Source organism: Equus quagga, chromosome 8, assembly GCF_021613505.1.
Source record: "Equus quagga isolate Etosha38 chromosome 8, UCLA_HA_Equagga_1.0, whole genome shotgun sequence".
Lineage (NCBI taxonomy): Eukaryota > Metazoa > Chordata > Mammalia > Perissodactyla > Equidae > Equus > Equus quagga.
In genome coordinates, this window is record NC_060274.1 from 132,801,474 (window position 1) to 132,825,481 (window position 24,008).

Consider the following 24,008-nt stretch of genomic DNA (forward strand, 5'->3'; position numbering starts at 1 on the left):
GTGCAGTGGCAGGAGCCACTGAGTCAGGAGAGCCCCTGGGTCTGGGGGCAGATGACCAGACAGATGGCAGCAGGGGCAACAACTGGTACGGGCCAGTCCCACCCGAGGCTGAGAACGTGGTGCTGGGCCAGCCTCCAGAGAGCAGGGACCCTCAGTTCCCGTAACAAGGATGGGGCGGTTGAGAGGGTCTCGTGGTCTCCATCGGACCTGCTTTTCATGCAGCACCCAGTGGGCCAGAACATGGGGACAGAGGAGCTGCTGGTGTGATGCCCTTGGGCCCGGGGGAGGGGCTCCTTAAATCCTCTTAATGGGATTAAACCCTTTGTCCAAGGATTAAAAGATAAACGGCTTGAGATGAAAATGCTCCTCACGCCAAGGCAGACTCCTGAAGCTTGGTTTCGGAGAGGGACACAGCCTGGAAGACCTTGGCAAATGGAAATGGGGACACGGCCACAGAGGGAGCCTGAGCCAAGCCGGGCCGGCTTCAGATCTTGCTGCGGCCGTGAGACCCAGAAAATAAAGGCCCAGACTGCTGTCAACCCCCTCACGACTCTGTGGACCTCCCGTGGTGGGAACGAGAAGCAGCCTCACAACAGTGGCTCCCGCCATTGTGCGAGAGGTCCCCTGGGGTCTTCAAATCTTTTCCTTCAAGAGACTCTCCATTCCTGACTTTATTTTATCTTTTGATTCTCTCACCATGTAGTCAAGCCTGCAGCTTTTGTGGAGGCTAATTTTTTTTCCTTGAATTTATGTAATTTTGAAACCAACAAAGATTGCACACACAACACCCAGGGCAGAGTTTGGCTGTATGGGAGCAGGAAATCCAATTAAAAACATGGCACTGGGAAGAAAGGGGCCGCTGACGAGATGAGGAGTGACAGTGAAGCACGGAGTTCACTGAGGGGCAGGAGGAACGCTCCATCCCTGGGCTGCCCCATCCCTCAACCCGGAGGAGACTTCGCTCAGGCTGTGATGGGTGCGCTCCTGCCCAGAGGCCCCGGGAGCCCGTCCCGACCCTTGGCATCTGCAAGGCTGGCGGTTTTCATCTTTGAAACGATTCCCTAAACAACAAAGGAAGGATCTGGACAGTGGAAACGGGAATTGGGAAGAAATCGTTCACTTGGTTTGGGCCATCATTTTCTTCACTTTCTCACGTTAAAATACTTTGACTTTCAATCCATCAGCATGGAATATGCACTCATGATATTTGCAGAATGTCTGAAATGTTTAAGAAGAAAAACAGCTCTTCACACGGATGGAACAGCATCAGGAAATTATAGGTGTGTATGCTTCACGCAGGCAGATTTGGCTACAGGTCTTTCCAAGGACCAGTCAACCTGGAAGGGCCTTCCTGGGAATGCCGCCTACACAGGGTGTGACCCCGGGGAAACTGAGGGGCGGGGGGCAGGGGTCTTCGACTTCTGAAGTGGCCGATATTACTGCGAATGGCAGTCAGTTCTCAGCCCGTCCTACGTCCACGTCTTTCACAGCCACATCAGGGCTGGGGGTGGTAACCACACCTTCGTGTCTTTTGGGACCTGCGGGGTAGAGTTCAGCAGCACAAATTCCTGTGCCGTTCCTGGTTATTTTTTTTTAAAGATTGGCCCTGAGCTAGCATCTGTTGCCAATCTTCTTTTTTCCCCTCTTCTTTCCAAAGCCCCCCAGTATAGTTGTATATTCTAGTTGTAGGTCCTTCTAGTTGTGCTGTGTGGGACGCTGCCCCAGCATGGCCTGACGATCGGTGCTATGTCTACGCCCAGGATCCGAACCTGTGAAACCCTGGGCCACGGAAGCAGAGCACATGAACTTAACCACTTGGCCATGGGGTCGGCCTCTTCCCGTGCCATTCCTATACTCGCTGAGTCCCAGATGCACACAGGCCCCGAGGCGGCTCTTGCACTGGCCCGAGCGAATGTAGGCACCACCCAAGGCCTTTACTTGTCACAAAGGTGACGAGCGCTGAGGGAACGCTAAATATGTTTGACACAGAAAAGCCCATGTCAGCGATTATGCACAGCAGAAGGGAGCAGAGGGCCGAGCAAAGGGAGGCTCAGATCCAACTGCACAGAATGAGCCTTTTCTCTCACTCACATCACCAAGGCTCAAAAAGAGGCTTCATCTCTAAAGGTCCAGCGTAGACGCCACCCTTGTCACTGCAATGTCGCACAGCAGAGCCCGGTGTCTGATGACACTCTCATTTCCCCGCAGCCGAGGGTCTGAGCAGAGGCCCCCAGAGAAAGATCAGAATTGCGTTGATGGGCTCCAGATGCCTGGTGTGCGCCATGTGGCTGGCGCCGGGCCGGACACAGCCCAGTTCTCTCCCGACCACCCTAGAAGGGCCGTCACGCTGGCATCGCCGTACTTGCAGGGTCAGCACGGCCCCAGGGCCTGGTTGGCAGCCCAGGTGTGTCCCACGCCCATTGCTGCTGCTTCAACCCACACAGGGAGAGCAGGAGTGAGCTGCCCGCCTGCCAGAAGGACGCAGGGGCCAGGCCATGGCTCTGCTTACAACTGGGCCTCTGATCACTCATGTCATTTCTCCCTACCTCAGTTTCTCCATCAGTAAAGTGAGTTGTCATCAAGATGAATGAGATGAGCGGTGGGTGGGGGAACCAGGGGACGCTGGTCAAAGAGCACAAACTTCCAGTGATAAGTTCTCTGTCTCACCAACAAAAAGGTAAATATGTGAGGCGACAGTTAGTTAGCTTAATCAGGGGACTCATTTCACCATGTGTCTGTGTGGAAACATCCCATATGTGCATCTTAAATATATACAATGTCTACTTGTCAATCACAGCTCAATAAAAAATCACAAGAGATAATACTGGTCATTGATCCGGTTCACAGCGCACCCAACAACATTAGCCACCCCACACTGTCCTTACTGGCCAGGGGTCAGTGAGGTCACTTTTCTTCCAATTAGCAGGATTTTGGCTAAAATATAAGGTACTTCCTTTTCTAGGTTTTAATAATTTGGTGGGAAAAGAACGGGCTTTAAATTATATCTTGGTGAGGAGAACAAAGGAAGCCCCTCTATGAAAGGAACCTGCGGAGACGTGTCAATCCCCTGGGAAAAGCCGTCTGACAGCAACGTCGCCCATGGTCTCGCCGGGTCGCGGGAGCCAGACCAATGTGCATGTGGGGCGGTGACTGAGGGGCGGGCGAGAGGGGAGCGGGGTGTCAGCGGCACAGAGTTTTCACCCGGCACTTTGTGGGGTTCCCTGAGGCTCTCTGGAGGCCTCAGTGTATGCAGCCACACACCGTTTGCAGGGGACTCAGCCTACTGCAGGTTTATGAGGCGCTCACACACCCTATGGGGTAAAGAAACGCGGCCCAAGGGGACAGCAGGGATCTCGTTTTCTGACGTAACAAGACAAAACCACAGTCGTAGACGTTGCCGGTGAGCGTGCGGGACCCAGAGCTGGGCTGCGGAGGTTCCTGCACAGGCCCCAGGCAGAGCTGGCATCATTTAGATGATCGCCTCCTGGAGAAAGGCTTCACCTCCAACACCCCAGAACCACAGTGGCCAGTGCGGCTGCCCGAGGGGCTGCCTGCCGCAGGCCATGTCCCCGGCCCGGCCCCAGATAAACCACCAGCAGCCGGCCGGGGACGGACTTAACAGCCCACGTCATGGCAAATCTTAACCCCAGCGGCAGAAAGGACGCTCGCCAGGCTTGTCTCATGCACAGGGAGCCTGCTCTCGGCATCACCTTCCACCACACCAACAGCAGGAGAAGGGAACCAGCCCTTCTCGCCTCCAGAACCAAGGAACCATAACTAATCCGAAGGCCTGAAGCAGGGCTCACACGGGATGTGGCTGGACTTGGGCGACGAGAAGCAGCCGCTCGGAGGAAATGAGATCTCAGCTGTGCGGCCGCGAACGGATGCCGCTCAGCGAGCACTGTTAGAAAACGGATGGGAGGCATGAGAACCATGTGGGGAGCCCTCACCTTGCCCTCGTCCTCAGGGTCGTTGTAGCCGCACGCGTCTATGAAATCTGGAAACATCTCCGACCATCCGTCACTTGTGCAGTTTTTGCTTATGTTTCCTGGAAGACAAAGTTCAGGCGTTTGATCTAAGGCCGTGAAACTGGGCTTACTGTGACGACCCAGTCAGGGCTCACACCTGTGTGTCCTGAAATGCTCCCTGGGGGTCAGCGGGGAGCCCCGAGTCTGCCCCAGCTCTGCCGGTTCACAGGGTGTGTGTCCACCTTACTCAGGTGCCTGGTCCAGGGAACCCAGGCAGCGACTCCCTCGCGTTTGTGGGCCCAGCGCCCGAGGGAGAGCACCTGGGTCCTGGGGCACAGGCTCAGTGAGGACGGTAGTCAAGATGGAACTGCTGTCATACTAAGTGTTACTATTACCACGGAGCAGAATGAAAACTAACAGAAACCACACAGACAGACAGTACCTGGTTTGCTGTAAAAATTGCTGAACACCTTTGGACAGGGCACTGTGACCGTCTCGCCAACATCCGCAGGGCGCCAGCACGTCAGGTTGTCCCAGACTCCACTGCAGGCTGGAAGGGAGAGAGAGGATGAAGGGACGGAAGCCTCAGTGGACAGGACGTGTGTTGAAAGCTTTGCAAATAGAAAGCCCATTCAGCAGACAGTTATCTTGCAAATTATTTTTCTGTGAAACAAACCTGCACCAACAATGTTACTGAGAATGTACTTAGCTCTGTGTGCATTTTAATCAGCTTTAGAGAAATGATCAGGTCTGCGGCAGAGAGCATTTGAATAATCCAATGTGCACTGCACACCCTCAAGTTTAATAGAATCATTACTTTCTTCCTCTGATGTGTGTCCCCCAGTGTGATAAAATGGGCACTACTGGGTATTTTTGCGAGTCTTGGAGGCTTAGAGTCCCCTGGACGAATGCCATTTGTGCTTTTAGGGAAGTCAACCTGCAGGATAATTTGCAAGTTTAAACACTTGATAAGACTTAGTTGATTACAGCAGTCAAGATGACATATTTGTGATGAGGTCTTAGGTTACCCTCATGGGGCTATCAAACCACTCAATGTGCATAATGTTACAGCTTAAAACACTTTCCAGATCTCTTACTCGGTCTCAGTAACCACCACTCGGCAAACCACGCGATACTCCACCCATCACCCCGCAGACTGGAAGGACTCAGGTTCAGACAGCGCAGCAATCTCTCAAGGTCACGCACACCACGGTGGAATCCACACTCGAAATCAGGGCTTTTTACTACAAGCCCACGGTATTTCTACTACGTTTTGTGACCTCTAAAATGCTATAATGTATTTAAACTTCAGCATTGGAGGAGCAATGTGCCCAGGTGAAAACAAACAGCAGGTCTGCTCTCTGGCCGTCCAGACCCCCACAGTAACCGCAGGAATGTGTCAACGCAGAATATACACTTTTTGTCTGAACATGGGAGTGTTTTACTTTCAAGAATACAGATGCCTCTGAAAAACTAAGTTTTGCAGATGAAAATACTTTCTAAACGTTTTTAAAGTGAAAATATATTCATTCTAAAAATTGAATTATGTACTAATGATTAAATAAGTACATAAATTCATACTATATTTAAAGAAAATGTTGCTTTTAAAAAAAAATATTCAGAACATGTCATCAAGAACAAAGGCACCCCTGGGAAGTCCGGTTACGTGCCAGGCTGAGGGACCAGGGAGCGAGTAGCTCTGTGTGAGGCTGTGGGGACATGATGGTGATGCTGTTTAAAGTGCTAAGCTCGCATGCTGAGTGCCTTCTGACTCCGGCTCCAGAGAGAGAGGGACGCCACCGAGGCTCAGATGAACACGCCAGGGCCAGGTTCCCGACGGAGAGTCAGCAACGGGAGGAAAGTGAGGGTGTCCAGGTCACCAGAGAAAAACCAAGAGAGGGCAAAGCACCTCCAGCCCTGTGAAGTGGTGCAGTTACTGAAGATAAATCCTGACAGTTTGGTTGCTGATTATTTTGAAGGTTCAACTGTCCACCAGAAAAACAACAAATTTCTGCTTAATAACGACACCTTAATAGAGAGATTACATCCGTGGGTTCGCTTCGGGCAACCTTCACATGGCAGTAGGATTTGACTCAAGTTCCTCGAGTCTGACTGAGCTTCCTCCAATCGCTGGTTAGCCTTCCCTTTCTTTCCTCATTTACTGAACTCCACGTGCAGAAACTTCAGAGGACGAGCACAAACTCGAGGCGTTTGACGACCCAATGGCAGAGATTAACTGACCTTCCACCCGCAGTCCAGGGTGAAGAGCAGTGGGGAGGGCCCAGGGTTGTGTGTGGATGGGGGGTGGGGGCAGGCTGGTACTGAGGCCTTTACATATGCAAAGAGTCTGAGAGCAATGCCCGCCGATCACCGATATATGAGCTTCTCTCCTCTTCCCAAATCTCACAAAAATGAGTCAAGAAACTTGAAAGAGCAGCACCAAGAGATGTCAATAAAACTTTGATGACAGGGCATATATGTGTGTGTTAAACAACGAGGCAGAGCAGAGGGGGCTGCAGCACAGCCTGCGGGAGTGCAGGGAGCAAGACACAGGCGATGCTTGCCCACTGGACGGGCGCTGGGCGCCGGGATACCAGACACGGGTCACGAGATTTGAGAGAATCACGTCAAGTTTGAATTCTGACCATTGAGACCTCCAGCCTTTCTTGCCCTGCTGGGTTTTACTGGAAGTGAGGCTTACGTCACCTAAGTGGAACAGGACCCACAGGAGGCCCCAAACCAGGCCCAGTGGGACCGGAGGATGGAGGGTCCAGGAGCAGCGACGCTAAGGAAAAAATAACACTTGTGATTTCCTCATGTGTCTGATTGTCTTGAGTATGCTGTTGTCGTTGTTCTGGTACAAAGCTTGATGCCTAATTATTTGTAGATGTATAGAAAACTAAGCAACAGAAAAATGAGGCACTTCCTGTTCCAGGAAAAGCACAAAGTTGTACAAGAAAGGAAAAGTGGATTGTTATATGGTCAGCTGTGCTCATAATAACGTAAACCAACAACTGTGAGGTGACTGCTGGAGGCACAACTGGAGGACGGACAGAAGCTGACAAGGAGGGGCCACTCTCCATGGAGGACAGCGTGAGCAAAGACGTTAAACTCAGAGGAGAGGCTTGTTTGGAAAGTCGTAAAGAGCCCAGATCGTCTAAGACACATGGCTGTGGCAGTCAGGGCCTGGGTGAAAGTTTATTTTTGTGTCACATTCATAGCAGCCTAGATATTTGAGACGGTGACAATAAAATCAAGGGTTAGTCTAAGAAGAGGAAAACTTTGTTCATATCAATAGACTCTGAAAAGCTACTTGACGAAATGCAGCAACCATTCCTAATTCTAAAAAACTCAAAGTAATAACGAGACGGCCTTAAGATAACAAAGGCCCTTTATTAAAAATAGCAAGTATTAGAAATGGTTAAACACAGTATACAACCAAAATCAGGAGCCTGGCTGGATACAATGCTGTCACATTGTCACAACAATGTTAGAAGTTTTAGTTAAACCAATAGATGAAAGAAAATGAATCAAGCGGTGTACACTGGCACAAAGAAGAGAAAAAATCTTAGAAATGTACTTTCCAATATGGCAACCGTTAGCCACATGTGGCCATTTAAATTTAAATCAATTAAAATTAAATACAATTAAAAATTCAGTCCCTCAGTTGCAGTGGCCACATTTCACATGCTCAGTAGCCACGTATGGCTTGTGGTTATCGTAGCACAGCTCAGACATAGAACATTTCCACTGTCACAGAAAGCTCTATTGGACAGCGCCATCCTAGAGCTGTAGTTAAAACAAACAAACAAAATATAAAATTAACAGGCCACTCACAAATTATCAAGAAGCTTAAAGCAAAGAGAAAATAATAAAACCCATCATTATCGTATATATACTAATGCTCAGGGTAAACTAGAGCTGACAGATGAGTTTCCCTGTGTCACGCTTTTTCAGCTAAAAATGCCCAATATAAACCATCTAAAATATTTTATGAATAAATATAAGTGGTAATTTTTTTGTGAAAATGTATATTTCAGTTAACGCACAAATCTTGTCTTTCAAAACCTACCAACAAGGAGGTGAGGAAGCTCTTTCATCCAAAGTGATGGTTAGCAGCTTGGTGAATCGAAAGTATGGTAGAGGACCAGAAAAAAAATGCCTGATCATCACATATTAATTTAAAACACAGAAATGTGTGTGTATTACTTTAACTTTGAACATACAGCCAAAACCTCTCCTTTGAGTATGGGCTTCTCGATTGGGCTTCTCACCGTTTTTCTTGCATAAATCATTTCCCCAACCTGCCCTCTATGATTTCAAATTTCAGAGTATTGAAGGTGGACTCAGACTCTTGCAAAGCTAGATTTCCAGCAATAAACCCCAGTTGTCATTCTCATCTCTAACGCTATAGCTAATCAGCAACTCACTTTTTCTATCTTTCCAAAGCATATAAATTAGTTTTCCTAGAGACGATGCTTTTTTTTTTTTTGTATTTCATCAACTTACACACTCTTTAATTAAGTCGTGGGGGAGGTAGCAGATTAGGAGGCATCTCTGTGTTGTGACTCGGCAAAGTCTCCCAGAGGCTGCCAGGAGGTGCCAGGCAGGCAGAGAGATCCCTCACCAGGAGCCTGGCCAAGGCGCTGAGTTCCAAGAAAGTTGGAAAGTTGTTGCAGGAACCCAAGGTGAACTGACGGTGGTGGCTTCCTCAGTTTTCCTTTGAAAGGCAGCATCATCTCCTGAAAACAGTATTCTAGACACAGTGGTTCTGATCAGCTGGTCTCATGGACGGTGCGGCCTGAGGACCTTTCTCGACCTTCACTGGAGCACACGTAGACGCTGGTGAACAGGGTTAGGAGGGCTGCTATTAGAACACGCTCCCATCAATATACTGGAAACACGTGGCACGGAGGACGGGACTCTGAGAAAGACGGCTGTGATGCAACCTGCCTGAGATCCCCTCGTGGATGGGAGAATCTCACCAAACAGGGAGGAATCTGCCACAGTTAAAAGGAACCTAATCCCCCTGTCCCTGAAGAACAATTCTCTCTCCAGAATGTCCCCAGGCAAGTCACACGTCTCACAGGAGACAGTGCATGTGTTGTTTCCAGTTTTGGATTTATTTTCTCATTATTTCAATGATATAAACATCAATTAATTTTCAAGAAAATCACATGTGAATCTTACCAGTTAGCTGCTACACTTCAGGAAAAAGCTTTTACAAATACTGTATTTCATCCTCACAGCCACAACCCCCACACTCTGTGGTGGGGAAACATGGCTCACAGAGTGAATACACTTGCCCCAGGATGAAGAGCAGAGCAGGACCAGAACTGGATGTCATTGTCACTGCTCTCTCCCTAGAAGGCCGCTGTTCCCCACTGGCATTCTCTGATCTCCCAGGACCTGCTATCGGTCCTGCGCTCGGGGACCTGTGGTGACATGCTCACTTCAGTCTTCCATGTTTACGATATTTTGTGATAAAAGCCCTGGACAGGAAGCCAAACGCATGTATCTGAGTCCAGGTTCCTCCTTAAATCTCATGTGATGGAAATAAATCCCTCCACACTTACATGTGTGGATGAAGGGAAGAGTCTATGGGCACTCCCACAGAAAACACCAGGGCCTATGTTTCAGACAAGGCTGTGACCAGGACCACAGACACCGATGCATTCCTTCTGCCCTCTCCATCTGGGGTCCCTGGGGCACTGCAGGCACTGGCTGTATTCTCATCTGTCCACGTTCCACCACGAGAGAAATCCAGCCTCCTACAAATATCAGCTCACAGAGAGAGACAGCTCAGCAGTGGAACAGCTTGGGAAACTCTGGTGGGCCTGACGCTTGAAGATGGACTTCACCGTCCTCACCTGCACAGTGTGACAGAAGTGCACTTCCCAGGCATGTACAGGGAGCAGTGAGCACTGAGAGTCAGCGGCCACCACAGAAGGAGGGGACTCAGCCACCACCGTGCTGCCTACGAGGAGAGCACCAGACGGACCAGCATCAGAAGACTTCATCGTCAGAATGATACTGTTCCAGATGGCATGTGGGGAAGGGGTGCAGGAACAGGTGAGTGGGACAAGAAAGCGAGAAACAAAACTTTCTGGCACTAAGGTGTGTCAACTTAAAAAGCAAATTTTCCAGTTATTTTACCCTCAAAACAAGTTTAACAGGAAAGAGCCAAAAGAACTGCAACTCAGGACATCCATGCTATGGCGACCCACAGGCAAGTCCAGAGGACAAAGGAGGGAGCTGCTTTTATAGAGAAAAGGGGGAGAGGGAGGGGCTGTCCTAAAGGAAAGTCCACTGGGGGAGAGGAGCAGTTCAGGGGGCAACAGCTTCTCATTGGCTGAGCTGTGGCATTTCTCATTGGCTGAGCTGTGGCGTTTCTCATTGGCTGAGCTGTGGCGTTTCTCATTGGCTGAGCTGTGGCGTTTCTCATTGGCTGAGCTGTGGCGTTTCTCATTGGCTGAGCTGTGGCGTTTCTCATTGGCTGGGCTGTGGGGTTTCTCATTGGCTGAGCTGACACCTTTTACTTCCTGTTGGGGATGCAAGTGTCCACCGCTTCCTATGTGGTGTAGCTGACAATGTGCCATGGGGGTGAGAGCTCCCCTCAGGCCTCCCTGACTGCAATTTAGTTAAGGTTTCTGTTATTAATTTCCACATTTTCCCCTTTGGTCAAGATCTTTCTCTGAAAGCATCTCTAATCAACAGACAAGGGTCTCTATACATAATGGTCTTGTCTGAAAGCATCTCTGATCAACAGTCGGGTTCTCTGCACATGGTGGTCTTGTCCCTCAGTGCCAGGAAGGACCTTTCCTGGTTGTTGTGTCCCACATTGGAGGGAAGGTGCACAGTGGTTGGAAACCATTTAGGCCACATTTGAGTAAGAAGGAAGTTAGGAGGGAGAACTCTCAGGAATTTCCCATCTAAAGTCTATGTTTCTCCAAGGTCGTAGGCACTGGAGATCAAGTGCTGAGCCAGCATCACCTCACTGGGCATGTCATTTTTACAGAGGTTCGACAGGCAGTAGGTATAGAACTTCAGAACAAGTATACAGAGTAAGATTAAGAGCAATACAACAATCCCAGTTTGCAGATGGTTCTAACCCAGGAGCCCAGACCTGAAGGTACCAGCTGAACAAATCAAAAGACAGTGGGTTGTCAGGTGAAATTGGTTGAGGCCACAGTGCTTGCTCTCTAATCTTATGTAACTGGTTTCTACTTCCCCAGAGGCATTTGTCCATGGGCAACAGGAGGCATTCACCATTGCACAGACACCTCCTTGCTCAGCGAGGAGGTAATCAAGGGTTACATGATTATCCAAGACTGCCTTGGTCAATGAGTTAAGTGACTGTTGCTGAGCTGAAATTGCTTTGGCTGTGGAGTCGGCCAACTCTTCTAGAGTCATGGAGAGATTCCTGATCACTTGTTCATTGACACTCACTCCGATCCATGGGAAGAAAGCTCTTCCTATGGACGTAAACCCAGAGTCACACACACCTTCCAGAAGTTCTCGTTTAAAATGATTATAGTGGCTCAATGGAACAGACCAGTGAGAGGCCTCTGTTTGGTTACGTAGAGAGATAGGACGTGAATACAGCAAAGGCACACTGCCCTTGTGTTCTCCTGCTGTCAAGGCAATGAGTTGCCCAAGCACAAAGGCCATTACCAAAACCTCCACATATGAAAGTATAACCAGGGACTGTACATAAGGCTCCCTCATAAGTACTATTCACTCATTCACCAGCACAGAGGCGTTCGCATTATATAATCAAGGCTCAGATTCTATGTTGTTACATACTGAGAGGTTGCTTAAATACGTGGACATGTTAAGAAATATACAAATGATTAAACTTACATCAATGGCCCCACAACATTTTTCACAAAATATTCAAAATATTTTGTTTTCCCCTTCCAAGGCTGGGTTAATCAAAGCAAGGAATGAGTTTAGGTGGGCCCAGGACCCTCATTCAGTAAAGTGGACCAGATCAATTTAGACAAACAACAGCATCCAGAATCCCAGTCAAATTACTTACTGGATGCAGTAAGGGGTCATTACTGCCTTGGACAGACCAAGATTTCTGATGGCAAATCCAGCAATCAGAGAGGTTTCTCCCTTTCACAAGAGACTGGGAAATGTGAACAAGGACACTGTCCTTCCAGGAAAGGTAGGGAGAAAATAAAGTAAGAAACAACAGTGGGATGAGGGTGTACAGGTCTGGTCTGGTCATCCTGGGAAAGCCGTGTGCCTGAGATGTCGGCTGCATCTCTTCCTAGTCCATTTGACTTGGAGGTCTCCAGTGTTTGCATAGGACTAGATGTCAGGTGGAGCCTTCCTTAGCTGTGAGGTGTGCACCCAAGGCTCAAGTCCCTGAAGCTAGGCTGCCATCTGGGTAGAGAGTCCCTTCCAAGGAGATTTCAGGGGCAGTAAAATTGTAAGTGTCAGTTTGGAGTATTGTAGCCAGATATTTAAGGGCACTAGAAGAATTCAGAATCCAGTCTGGCTTATAGGTATAACAAAACCTTAAAGACAGTTAATAGGATTAGAATTTAATATCTACAAAGGGGCAAGCATAATTTTTCTCTCCAGTTAATCCCATCTTTATTAAAGATAATCATAGTAAAACTAATTTGTTTGTATTAAACTTGGCCTGATTATTTATATAAATTCAGCAAAAATAGTGATTGATCATACAAGCTCTTTTTTAAGATTGCTTTGCTGAAAACTTGTAAGCAAGGTACTAGGCTGATTTTTCCAGGCAGTTCCTTCAAGCTGTCTGGTCATTTCTGAGTCTATGTACATCTTCTTTAAATGTAACATTCTAGTCAGAGCCTTGGTAATGTGGCCAATATTTCCAATTGTGCCCTGTTATAAGGAGAATAGGCCTTCACTGGGAGCAATTTAGCAACATTCTCATACTACCTTGCTTTGGCTTTCTGCTCGGAGACCACCCCTGAAAATACTGCCACTCCCGGATGCTCAGGCATCCTTTCCCAGTAGCCTTCGCTGACCACACCACACAGGAGGGATCCCAGGGTCTCTGCTCCCTGAGTTCAGGATGCACGGGGCAGAGAGATGGAAGTTATACCCTGAGCAGCTGCTAGGAGCAGTGGTACAAAAACACGGCTTTGCAGAAGCTGCATTCCAGGACTCTTTGTCTTAGTGTCTACTGTAAACAAGGCTCCGGGTGAGGCCGACAAAGCCTTGCAGGACATGGTTGTGACGCCGGGAGGGTCCCAGTGCCCAGCCCTGTGGACCGCGGACACCATCACCCATAAACCTCTCACTGATTCTGGAGACCCCGAAACACTGGCCCACACTTCCTGCTCCCAGATTTTCCTGGCAGCCCCTCGGTCTTGGTTTCCCCTTTGGACATCTCTGATGCTGCTGCTTCAGGCGGCTGGTTACAAATATCCAGTCATGCTAAGTCCTGTAGGATCCCTGGTAATCTGGACACTAACGGTGGTGATCAAATTCTGCTAAATGAAGGGTCCTCCTCCTGCTGTTCTAAGGTGCATATCCACATCGTTTGTCCTTGAAACATTTGCCAGTGAGACAAGGAAAGCCACATCCAGGCATTCGCTAAGCTGGGCACAGTGCCACATGCCGCTTTAGAAATGGTGCAATCAGGGATGATGAAGAGAACCACTTTTGGCAGGAACAGAGTGGGAAGGAGCCGCTTGAGGGGAAATATCCCAACAATGTCCTGTCAGAACTAACAAAAAGCCTGTGCTCTGGAACCTCAGAGACGGCCAGTGCAGGCGAAGATGACCACATGGGGAAGGGTGGCCGTCGTCAGGAGCTGGAGGAACCACTTGAAAGACAATGAAACAGGACATGCTCCCGTGTGATAACCTGACTGCCCCCGAGACAGAACAAAACAATACCCTGTCGCAGCGACAAGTGCGCTTCCTCGTGACTTCACACATCTTGCAGAACTGCAGCTGTGCCAGCCTGGAACCTGCACTGATCAGTATTCATTCTTCAACAGACGTTTACTGAGCATCGACTATGCCCCAAGGCTGCTCTACCCATGGAGCGACCTGGACCAGGGGGGCCCTGACCACGAGCGCTTCCTGCTGCGGAAAACGTCAACCATGCCAACAAAGGCCTAGCTTGGGGACCGGCTCCTCAGCGCCCCCTGGCTCATAAACGAGTCCACACGGCAGGTCAAGCCTTCAGGCCCCGAGAGAAACAGCTAAGCAGGCCAAGGCCGAGGTCCCAGGACCACGCTGCCTCCTCGGGTCACTGCACAAGACACCCAGATATTGCACAGGGGGAGCCTGGGCCCTGCGGCAGAGCTGGGACTGCAAACTCAGTGAGCGTGCTGCAGAGAACATTTCACCGGGACAACTCCAGGATGCCTCCGTATTCTGCCTGATCAGGGTCTTGAATAATCCGCCCTCAGCAGCCTGGAGGTGAACTACACACTCAGGCCTGGGAGACACCACTTGCGGGACTTCGCCCTGGACAGTGCTTTGAAATGGGCTCACTTCAGAATTTTGAATCCGGAAGTAGCAAAGTGTTATTTTGGGCGCAGTGGTTCCGGCAGATTCCGTGCGTGGGAGTCATATCCTGGGACTTGAACTGACATTAAACCAAGACTTCAAACCCAGAATTAACCAAAGCTGTTAACCGAACAAAAGGGTTTTTCAAGGAAACACAGAGATCCAGTGTGAACCTATACATTCAAAAAACACCCTGAATCCAATAAACACCGAAAGTCCAAATGTCCTCTGACATCAGGCCTGTGGTCTGGGCCCCCAGCTACCCTTGCTGCCCAGGAACTCACGAAACCCCTCACAGACAGGAGCAGTGTTCTCACGCCTCCTCCTCCAACACCGCACTGACACGGGAACCCGAGTGAGGTCCCAAAAAAGCGTCACTTTAGGAAAACTGGGGAGTGTGCGAAATTGTGTGCAAAACGCTTGTCCTCTCACCCTTTGAGATGTTTGCTGTTATTATCTTTTATGAACAGCCTCTGTTTCCTTACACGTTAAAAGTTCTTGAAAACCTTCCCTCCAACATCTGGGACGACGTGGAACGCTGTTGGTGCCGCACCAACTCCAGGCGGCAGAGCCGAGCGACGCTTTGCAGAAAGCCAGGCTCAGGCTGAGGCAGGGACGCAGCGCGTGGGGAGTCCTGCCATGTCATTCCCAGGATAATCTCCCACTGATTTACGACGGAGACTTGGGTGACTTCCCGGGACGGTCCCAGCACATACATCTACCAGTGTCATGACGAGGCTGATAAATCATCAGCAGATGCACGGCTGAGTGTCGCTTGAGTGTGAGAACCACGCAAGTGCAGAAACGCCCGCCCTGCTCTCCAGGCCACAGGCATCTACAGCTCCTGCCTGTGAGACCACAGGGGCCACCCTCCCAGACTTGGTGGGAGATGTGGCTATGTCCAAGGTCTGCAGGATGAGGGGACTGGTGTGGCATAGCTGCCTGGCACCCCTAGAATGTCCACAAGTCAGTGTCCGGGGTCACAGTCCTAGCGACCTCACCAGCCCCCATGCACCCCAGCAGCAGAACCTCCCAAGGGTCCTTGTGCCCGGCCCTTTGGTGCTCAGCCTTCCACATCCCTCCCCTGCCTCCCTCCCTCCCCTCCTCTTCCTTCCAGGGCCAACCTACAGGCCGCCCCTCAGTCAGTCTTCCTCCTGCCTCAGTACCTTCTGCCCAAAACGGTCCCACTTGCCGGCTCTCCAGTCTTGTAACACCCTGCCCTTCTGCCCCAGCACACGCGCAACAGTCCCCACCCTAACGTACCTTTCCCGCCTCTTAGCTGCTCCTGTGCTGTCTTCTTTCTCTTCGTTTCTGGAGTAGCCTGCCCACCCTCTCCAGCCACAGGGACTTGCCAGTCTTCATCTCCCTGCAGCTAGGCTTCTGGCTCCACCATCGTTGAAATGACGCTTTCCAGTCGCTGTCCACAACCAACATCTTCATCATCTCCTTAGGGTAGCATCCAGGGTCACCCTGATTCCTCTCAGAAGCGTCTGCTCCATGAGCCTTCCTGACACGCAGCTCACACAGAAACACCCCCCTTTTCAGAATTCCTCAGTTGCCCCCTCAGGTCCCAGCTCTCCACGCCGTGGGGGAACTCTGCTGTCCTCAAACTGCTCGTCCTGTGTCCACTACCCAGCCTGCCCAGCTCCCCTCCTCCCGTGGCCGCACTCAGGCTGCTTTGCGTGGCTGACATGTGCTGCTCCCACCTCACCACACGTCAGATCCTACCATCTCCAGGCTCTGGAACAAAGCCAGCCCCCTGGCCCAGGTGGAAATCCTCCCTCTGTCTCCCCCGAACGAACCCCCACGGTGTGTTCTGGCACGAGATCATCTCGAGTCTGCCTTTCAGTGTCCAGAGCACCTAGCCCAGGGCCTCGCGGGCGCACAGTGTAGGTGCCCGCTGGAGGAACCTAGGATGACCGTGCTGTCCTTGTCACCGGGGGCCAGCGGGCAGGGCCCAGCCAGGTGGCCTGGCCTCACCCTTGGTGTCAACTCAGACAGATCTCTTTCCTGCCCCCGCAGGGAAGGAAGGAGCTGCGAAGAAGTCACAGATTAGGTGGAAAGCCGTATTAACACTTCCCTAGGATGGAGAAAAGGAGCCTTTGCAAGTGCTAATTCTCAGGCGGGGGGAGCCCTGCCAACTGCAGGTCACAGAAAGCACCACGGTGAAAGTGGCGCAGATGTCAGGGAGCTCTGAGCCTGCCTGTGTGATCGCCACCTGCAGATAAACTTCGACTACTTCTGCTGGGCCTCCGTTCACACACACAAAGACAGAGGACCGAGCGAGCCCCACCAGGAGTGGAACCGCCAGACCACAGAGCTGCCCGAACCGTCACAGCCACCACTGCAGGACAGAGGAGAACGCTGGCCTCACCAGGCTCAGCAGCTGACGGAGTCCTTCTCCACCGGGTCGCTCGGGATGACAGCACAAACAACCAACATGAGTGTGCAGGAGGGCAAGACGCAACCTCAGCTGGTGACACCGGGATACTCCAAGGAGCCTCCTGCTCTTTGAAGCGAACATTAAAGAGAGAACCCCCTTCCAACACACAGTCTCCATCTCCCGAGACACCAGACGTGGTCTCGTGAAAAGACGTCCGACTTGGGAGCCCAGGCTGGCTCTGCCCTCTGGACGAGGCTCCTGGGAGGAGCCTCACTTTTCTGCGCTTGGCTGCCTAGTGAGATGGGTTACCTGATGACCACCTCCAGCATCAAGGCCAGGCCTCCCCCGACGGCTGCCAGGTGGACGTCTCCTGCCCTGTCCTGAGACTGGATGTGTACAGCCTCTTGGGGCAGGGCATGCGCAGGGCCTTCCCTCTGCCCGGGCACCGGGGTGCCGTCTGCTCCTTGGATTTACCAGGGCCATCCAGGAAGGGTCCCTCCAGCAGACGCCTTGGTGCAGGAGGCTGAGGAACGCCGGGAAGGGATCCCATGCCTGACGGACAAGAGGGCTCGTGTCCACTGTCGCGAGAGAAGCAACGGGAGGGGAATGGGATGGGGCGCGGGGCTCAGCCTGTGGGGAGGGGCGCCGTCAGCTGTGGTGGGAACCGGGTGGGCTGGGTGGAGTCAGTCCATTCCAGGCCGAGCACAGGACGCACGTGGCAGAGGGAAACAAACACAAAGGTCACGGAACAGCAGGGACGCCTGTGGAAGGTTTACAGGAAATTTCCCAAGTGCCGATGGGTCACCGATTAGCTTACGATCAGAAAGCTGCCGTTTTCTTGGTAGTTTTCCCTCCCACCTTTCTTCTGCCTCTTCTCTGAGTAAAGATGAAGTCAGTCCTTGGTCATTTTCCCATCACTGTCAGTGTCTGCTTCCAAGTAGACTGACGTTCCTGCAAGTTCCCGTTCTCTGGTTTCCCCTCAGAAATCCAGAGGCTCCAAGCCCCGTTAGCCCCGCTCATCCCAATGCACGGGGACTTGATTCGGGTCGCAGAGGAGAGACCGTGCCTCCCAGTCTCTCATCACCCCTCCCACCCAGCATACGCTCAGTAAAAACGTGCTGAAACATCAGCGAAGGACAGAACCCGAGGAAGGAGCGAACGCCCCTCATCCCCCGACCGCAGCAACTCCAGGCAGAGGCCCTGCGGCCAGCAGCTCATTTCTGGTGTGCCATTCCTTTACGAGTCTAGACAAAGACTTCACTCAGGGTAGAAGTTTTTTCAGTGAGATTTATTTCCTGTAAAAAATAAATTTACAGCCGTTACTTTAAAATTCAAACCAATACATGATTATTATTTAAATATCCAAGGTGAGTAGCTGATCTTAAAGACTTTAGAAATTAGAAGAAACTCAGTCAAAAAAGAAAAGATCCAATCCTAAGGGAAAAACAGACCAGGCTGTTTACCTCGTCAGCCCGAAGAGAAGTGCGGACCAGAACAAAGACTACTACATCAGAGAGAAAATTAAAAGGGCAGAAACGGGCCACCTTTAGGAGGTCTCCAGCATCACGCTGATGTCAAAGGGCAGCGGCCTATCCCTGGGCTGTGCCTGGGCTTCCCGACATTCAGAGCCGTGTGAACATGACACAGTGTGGTCTGTTCGTGCACCTTCCTCATGCGTCTGTGAAGGATGGGAACGAATGACCACAGTGGCCACTCCTCAGCAGCTCACGTGCTGACCGGGAGAGACAACACCAAGCTGGGGGATGTGAGCAACAGTGCGCTCCGTGCCTCCCTCTTGGCTGACCTCGATAACTGAGGTAGCATCTTTCTCTGTAGCAAAGGTTGGGCAGGAGCATCAGCAGCTTCCTTGTGACACTGGGGGCTCCTCAGCTATGATACAAACCGACCGTGGGCAGTGCATCTATGTGGCTGCTCCCACGGCTCCTGTGGGACTCAAGAAAAGGGAGCCACGAGACCTGCTGTGCCAGGTGCAATGACGTCTGTCTCTGACCAGGGTCTCGTGTCTCCTGCAGGCACCTGAAGCTGTGGCATGCTAACTTGCAAGCACAAGTGGGGGGACAATCCAAACCCGTCACAGCTCTTCATAAGTTGATCAAAATCAGTCCAGAAGCCTTTGTTAAAAAAAAGTCAAAAAATATCAGGTTTTCAGTCTGGCACCTCCCATGGCCCCAGTCCAAAACTGACATTCGCCGTCACAGCCATTTCAGCCACACAGCATAACAGCAGGACTTGGAGCGTGGAACCACCAAGAAGATACAGGTCCCACGTCTGCACCTCCCAAGTACAGGCCACATCCTCTCCAGATCTGGGCATAAATGATACAAAGTCACATGAAAGTTCCTACCAAACCTGTGCATAGGCAGGAAGACTGGGCAAAGCCTGGGATGGCCGACTCATTCCCTCCCACCTACGGGTCAGCGCGGGCCATACGCTGGGAACAGGGCTGCGTCTTAGTTATATTTTTAGGCATCTGTGGCCGCAGAGTGCCTCATATGAATATTGGCAGGATTAAGTTAGTCTCAGCAACAAATCAATATCAAGTCACAAAGCTCTAAGTACCTCCCGAGCTTTTCCCTCTTACAAAGTGAATCCTTTAAAGGGGTTTACACTTGAAATCGCTTTCTGTATGGACTTACGTGTTGGCTGGTTGGTTTGTGTTTGTTTTAGACTCAACAAGGAATAACAAGAATTCCTCGTGAGACTTACACAAATTACCTCACTAGAACTGAAAACCAGTTTTGTCCTGTTTCTGGTGCTCTTTCACATCAGTTTCTTAATCCTACAGAATCTAAAAGTGGCTACTGCAGACCCTTGATGTCTCTTCTCACTTCTCACTTCAAGAAGCAGACGTCCACTGCCGACGTGCTCTCCCCGTCCAGTTAGAAGGCCTTCCCTCTGCACACTGGCTGTGTCATCTCATCTACGCATCTTTATTCTGGTAACTTATTACTATTTATATCCTTGGCATTCAAGCCATGCATATTTCGAAGAGTAAAAAGGAAACAAGGAATTTAGAACACAAGTTGTCCCTCTTTACAGAACGCTGACGGGTGGCCAGGCCTAAGCTACCGTCACATTTTCGCTGAAGGGCCTGTTACCCAGCTCTTCCTGCAAGTCACAAAGGTGGGGCGAGCCAGATGCAGATATTTTTGCTATAGAGCTAACGTTAATAGGGAGAGCCCTTGATATGAGAAAATGTCCAAGGACTGATACCTGTCCTCGAAAGAACACTGAGTCATCTCTTTTTCCACCGCTCCAAACAAGGGCCACGTCTGGTGGCCTTTGTCTAAAGCTACCTCATTCTGATTGAGCTGAGGCCGAGGTGAACTCGGTGATTTTCACAGACTCTGCCCTTAGATACTGCCACCTAGCACATCTGACGTGGGCGACACACAGACCACCTCTGAGAGACTCTGAATCAAGGCAGGAGGAACAAGAGCTCCCAGTGAATATTTAAAATGTCCTGACGCATCTCTGCTCCATGAGGTGTCTCCAACAGTGGGGTCAGGCTTGCATCCAGCCACCACGTTGAGAGTTGAGAGCCGCCTGGCCATTCCCAGGCAGTATCTGCCACACAGGAGGTCTGCCTGGCTCCCACAGAAGTTTTTTTAAGCACTAGTTGCAAACTTTTAAGAAACTGGAATATTTTACATCAACTTTGCATTTCTGATGTTCTCTGAAAATAGGAAGCTGAGAATTCAGTGCCTGCATTTCCTCACAGCGACAACCCAGGCTTGTGAGGAGCAGCTGCCCCTGCCCCATTCCCCCCCCCACCCACACCCCCTCCGCCAGCGTGTCACCCCTGCCTGGCCATCAGCTCCCCCTGTGGCCAATGGCTTGTCCTCCTGAACGGCTGGCCAGGGATTAGGGGTCAAACCTGTGCCTGTGGAATAGAGTAAAACTAAAATGACATTGTTTTTAACTAATTAAGGCCACGCCCCATCTATGTGAGCCAACCAGTAAAAAAGAATCTTTTATACAAAAAAGGCCTGACTGTGGATCACAACATTCTGTTTCACAACGGCAGAGAACTTAGCCTCCCTGAACTAGTCCTGCTTCTCTTCGTCCCGCATCTGTCAAGGTGAGTCACTGGCACAAACTTACAGATGCTCCATCACTGTCAGCCACCCCCTGACCACGTGTGAGGGGACTTCCTCCGAGGGAAAGTCCTGGCCACATTCCACATTTCAAAACTTAAGAGCTCCCTGCTGCCCACTGGAACGGGGCCAGTCTTCTGTTTGTTAACAAAATGTTCCTGATGAAAGCAGGAAGTCAAGAGTGACAAGAAAGAAACACTAAAACAGTATTTTAGGAGCTTTTCCCTAAAACATCATTTCTGGGAGAGGCAAGGGGAGGGGAGCAGTTGCCAGCCGAGGTGTCCACAGGGGAGAGGTGCACGGTCTGTAGAGAATTTACCAACAATGATAAAACCGACTGCGACTTGGTCTGCTTTCCATTACGACCCTGCATCAGCAACACCAATGGTACAGCTCTCCTCCCTGCACCATTTCGGGAGTGCCTGTGCGTCCAGAGCTTGTGGCAGAGGGCCTGGGACGTGCGTGCGTCCTGAAGACGGATGCAGGACTTGGAATAGAAGGCAGCGCTTACGAACACCCTTTAAATGCTGGAAGACGCACTCCTGGGAAGGAGCACTTCTGTTCACTGCTGCTCCAGGAGGCAAATTAATGCCCGCGAGTGGACACCATCCTCAGGCAGCCTCAGGACCCATCAGCAGCATGACTGTCCAACATGGCGTGAGGAGGTGGAGTTCCCATCCCCGGGTCTTTGGACAGAGGCCGAGGTCAGCAACTGAGGATGCAGCAGACGGCACTCCTGCCCGCCCCACTCCATGCAGGAGGCCTCGCCAGTGGGCTGCTGGGATGTGCTGACAGGACCTGGGCTCACTGGCCACTAACGAGATGCTTCTAAAGGCTTTAGACCATCTCCACTCAACACTTACTTTTCCTAAATTTCTTAATTTTCACTGAAGGGAATGGACGTCAGTGGCCATGACGACTGTTTTGTCACGAGGCCCTGGTTGGCAGGACCCATGTCTCATCCATCCCTGTAGTGGCTAATGGTCAGCACATGGCTTTGCATGGGACGGACATCCAGTCCACGTCTGCTGTGGAGCTGAACTACTTCATTTGCCTTCCTCTGGACAGAGATCAACCAGACCATTTGGAAGATGTGGGCCCCAGGGCCATGTGTGCCCCGCAGAATCACAGATCTTTAAGGCTGGAAAGAATCCTGGAGCCAGAGACCTCACTTTTCAGCTGCGGAAGTGGAGGCTCCAGAGGGGACAGGAAGGGGCACAGGATGCCAGTTTTAGCGTCAGTCCAGTGCAGGAGCCACTGGCCACCTGTGAGCACTTGAAACATGGCGGGTCCAAATTGTGATGCACTGTAAGTGCAAAATACACTCTGGGTTTCTAACACTTAGTATACAAAAAAAAAAAGAGTAAAATTTCTCATCAGTATCTTATATCAGTTACAGTTGAAATGATAATGGTTCAGATATATTTGGATAAATAAAATATCTCGCATGTTTCTTTTTACTTATTTTAATGTGGCTACTAGAAAATTCAAATTCTTATGTGGCTCAAGGTCTATTTCTATTGGGCAGTGCTGGTCCAAAGCAGAGCCCACATCTGTGACTGAGGGTCTGGGGTCCCCTGCGGGACACTACACTGTTTTGACACATAGTCATATTTTGATTTTAATTTGTTCTTGAAGAGGATAAAATAATAACACAGAACAGAGAAAAAGAAAGCTGAAGGGCAAAAGGGTTCTGCTCCTGTTGTCCTCTGGGTGTCATCCCAGAACCTTGTGAGTTTATAGGCATGTGAATGTGCCCATGTGGAGTGCCTGCTGTCCTGGCACTCCTTCTCGACCTGGAGAAAATAAAATCAGCCACTTCGCTGTAGTCACAAAGATCTGTCTGCAGGAAAACATGAGTCTCATTTTCCTGTTTGATTTCTGACAAGTTCCCACGGTTCTTAAGAGGACCCAAATCATCTGTGATGTAACTCACTTTAAAATGCAAGAAATTAGATAAATACTCACTCCGTGGAAATGAAGTTGCTTTTGCAAAGCATAACAACGCCATGAAATTAGTAACTGGTGTATTATCTCAAACCACGGAAACTGCTACTGTTAAGGATCAAGGCTTTCTTCTAAAAGGTTTACATGAAGCTCTCCCTTGGCCCAACACCACCATGCTCTCTGAGTTTTACCAGAGTTCATGAAAAAACAGTGGAAACGGACCTTTTCCCTTTTTCCCGAAGATGCAGGCGACCAGAAACACCCGTTCCAGAGGGCCTGTGGGGTCTCTGAGTCCCCGGGCACAGTCCTACTCATCAGCTCCCCACCTCACCTTTGTATTTCTCTGATTCGGCCCTTAGAAGCTCTGCACACTTTGTTTCTTCCTCCTGTATTTCCAGATGAAATCGGCATTCTGGGTGAATGCTGTTCACCTGGTCAAGATTTAAAAAAACAGAAATAACTAAAAAATCCCACCAGAAGAAGGAAGTCAAGCAAAAGTTCTACAAAACCCCCAAAATCTCACAGTTCTAAACCACTTCCAAATTAACACTCATTTAAAAGAATCACCTTCATATTTCTGGCATGGTTATTAAAAAAAAAAACCTCCACTATTTACTTTGTAAAGGAGTTATACAACAAATATGAAACCTAATAGGATATATTTTTTTTTGCACGGAAAACAAACTTACTAACGTAATACACTGCATGTTGCTAGCACTAATTTGGCGGCAATAGAGCTCTTTAATCCAATCATCTTTCAATACTGGAGTCCTCCATTTCATAGGCTTCGATTTAATTAGAGTAAATACATGTTTGTTCCTAAGACCATTCTTAAGGATGGCACGCCAGCCACCCTAGAGCCGGCTCATCCTCCAGGGACAGCCTCTGCCCTCGTCACTGCCAGGAGCCCCAACAGGACAGCCCCAGTGTGAGAGGCTGCAGGTCATCGTGCAAACCCAGCCTTAGACTCTGGTGTGAAGGAGCTTTTCAAAAAGATTCGAGGGGTAAACAAGGAGAAGAATTTGGGGAGAGCCCATCACTGTGGCTTCCACTAAACAAGGGATGGGTGAGTTCACAT

The 24,008-nt window shown here is 50.3% G+C and overlaps 1 protein-coding gene across 1 annotated transcript in view; it reads right to left on the reverse strand.

Moving 5' to 3' along the window:
- VIPR2 (vasoactive intestinal peptide receptor 2) overlaps nucleotides 1–22,267 on the reverse strand; it is a 68,755-nt gene extending 46,488 nt beyond the window's left edge. Inside the window, exons 1-4 of the mRNA XM_046668993.1 lie at nucleotides 22,156–22,267; nucleotides 4,411–4,518; nucleotides 3,951–4,048; nucleotides 3,311–3,438 (exon numbers count right to left, since the gene is read on the reverse strand). Coding sequence (XP_046524949.1) covers nucleotides 3,311–3,438; nucleotides 3,951–4,048; nucleotides 4,411–4,518; nucleotides 22,156–22,267 — 446 coding nt within the window. The remainder of the gene's footprint in view (nucleotides 1–3,310; nucleotides 3,439–3,950; nucleotides 4,049–4,410; nucleotides 4,519–22,155) is intronic.
- Nucleotides 22,268–24,008: the final 1,741 nt, after the last annotated feature.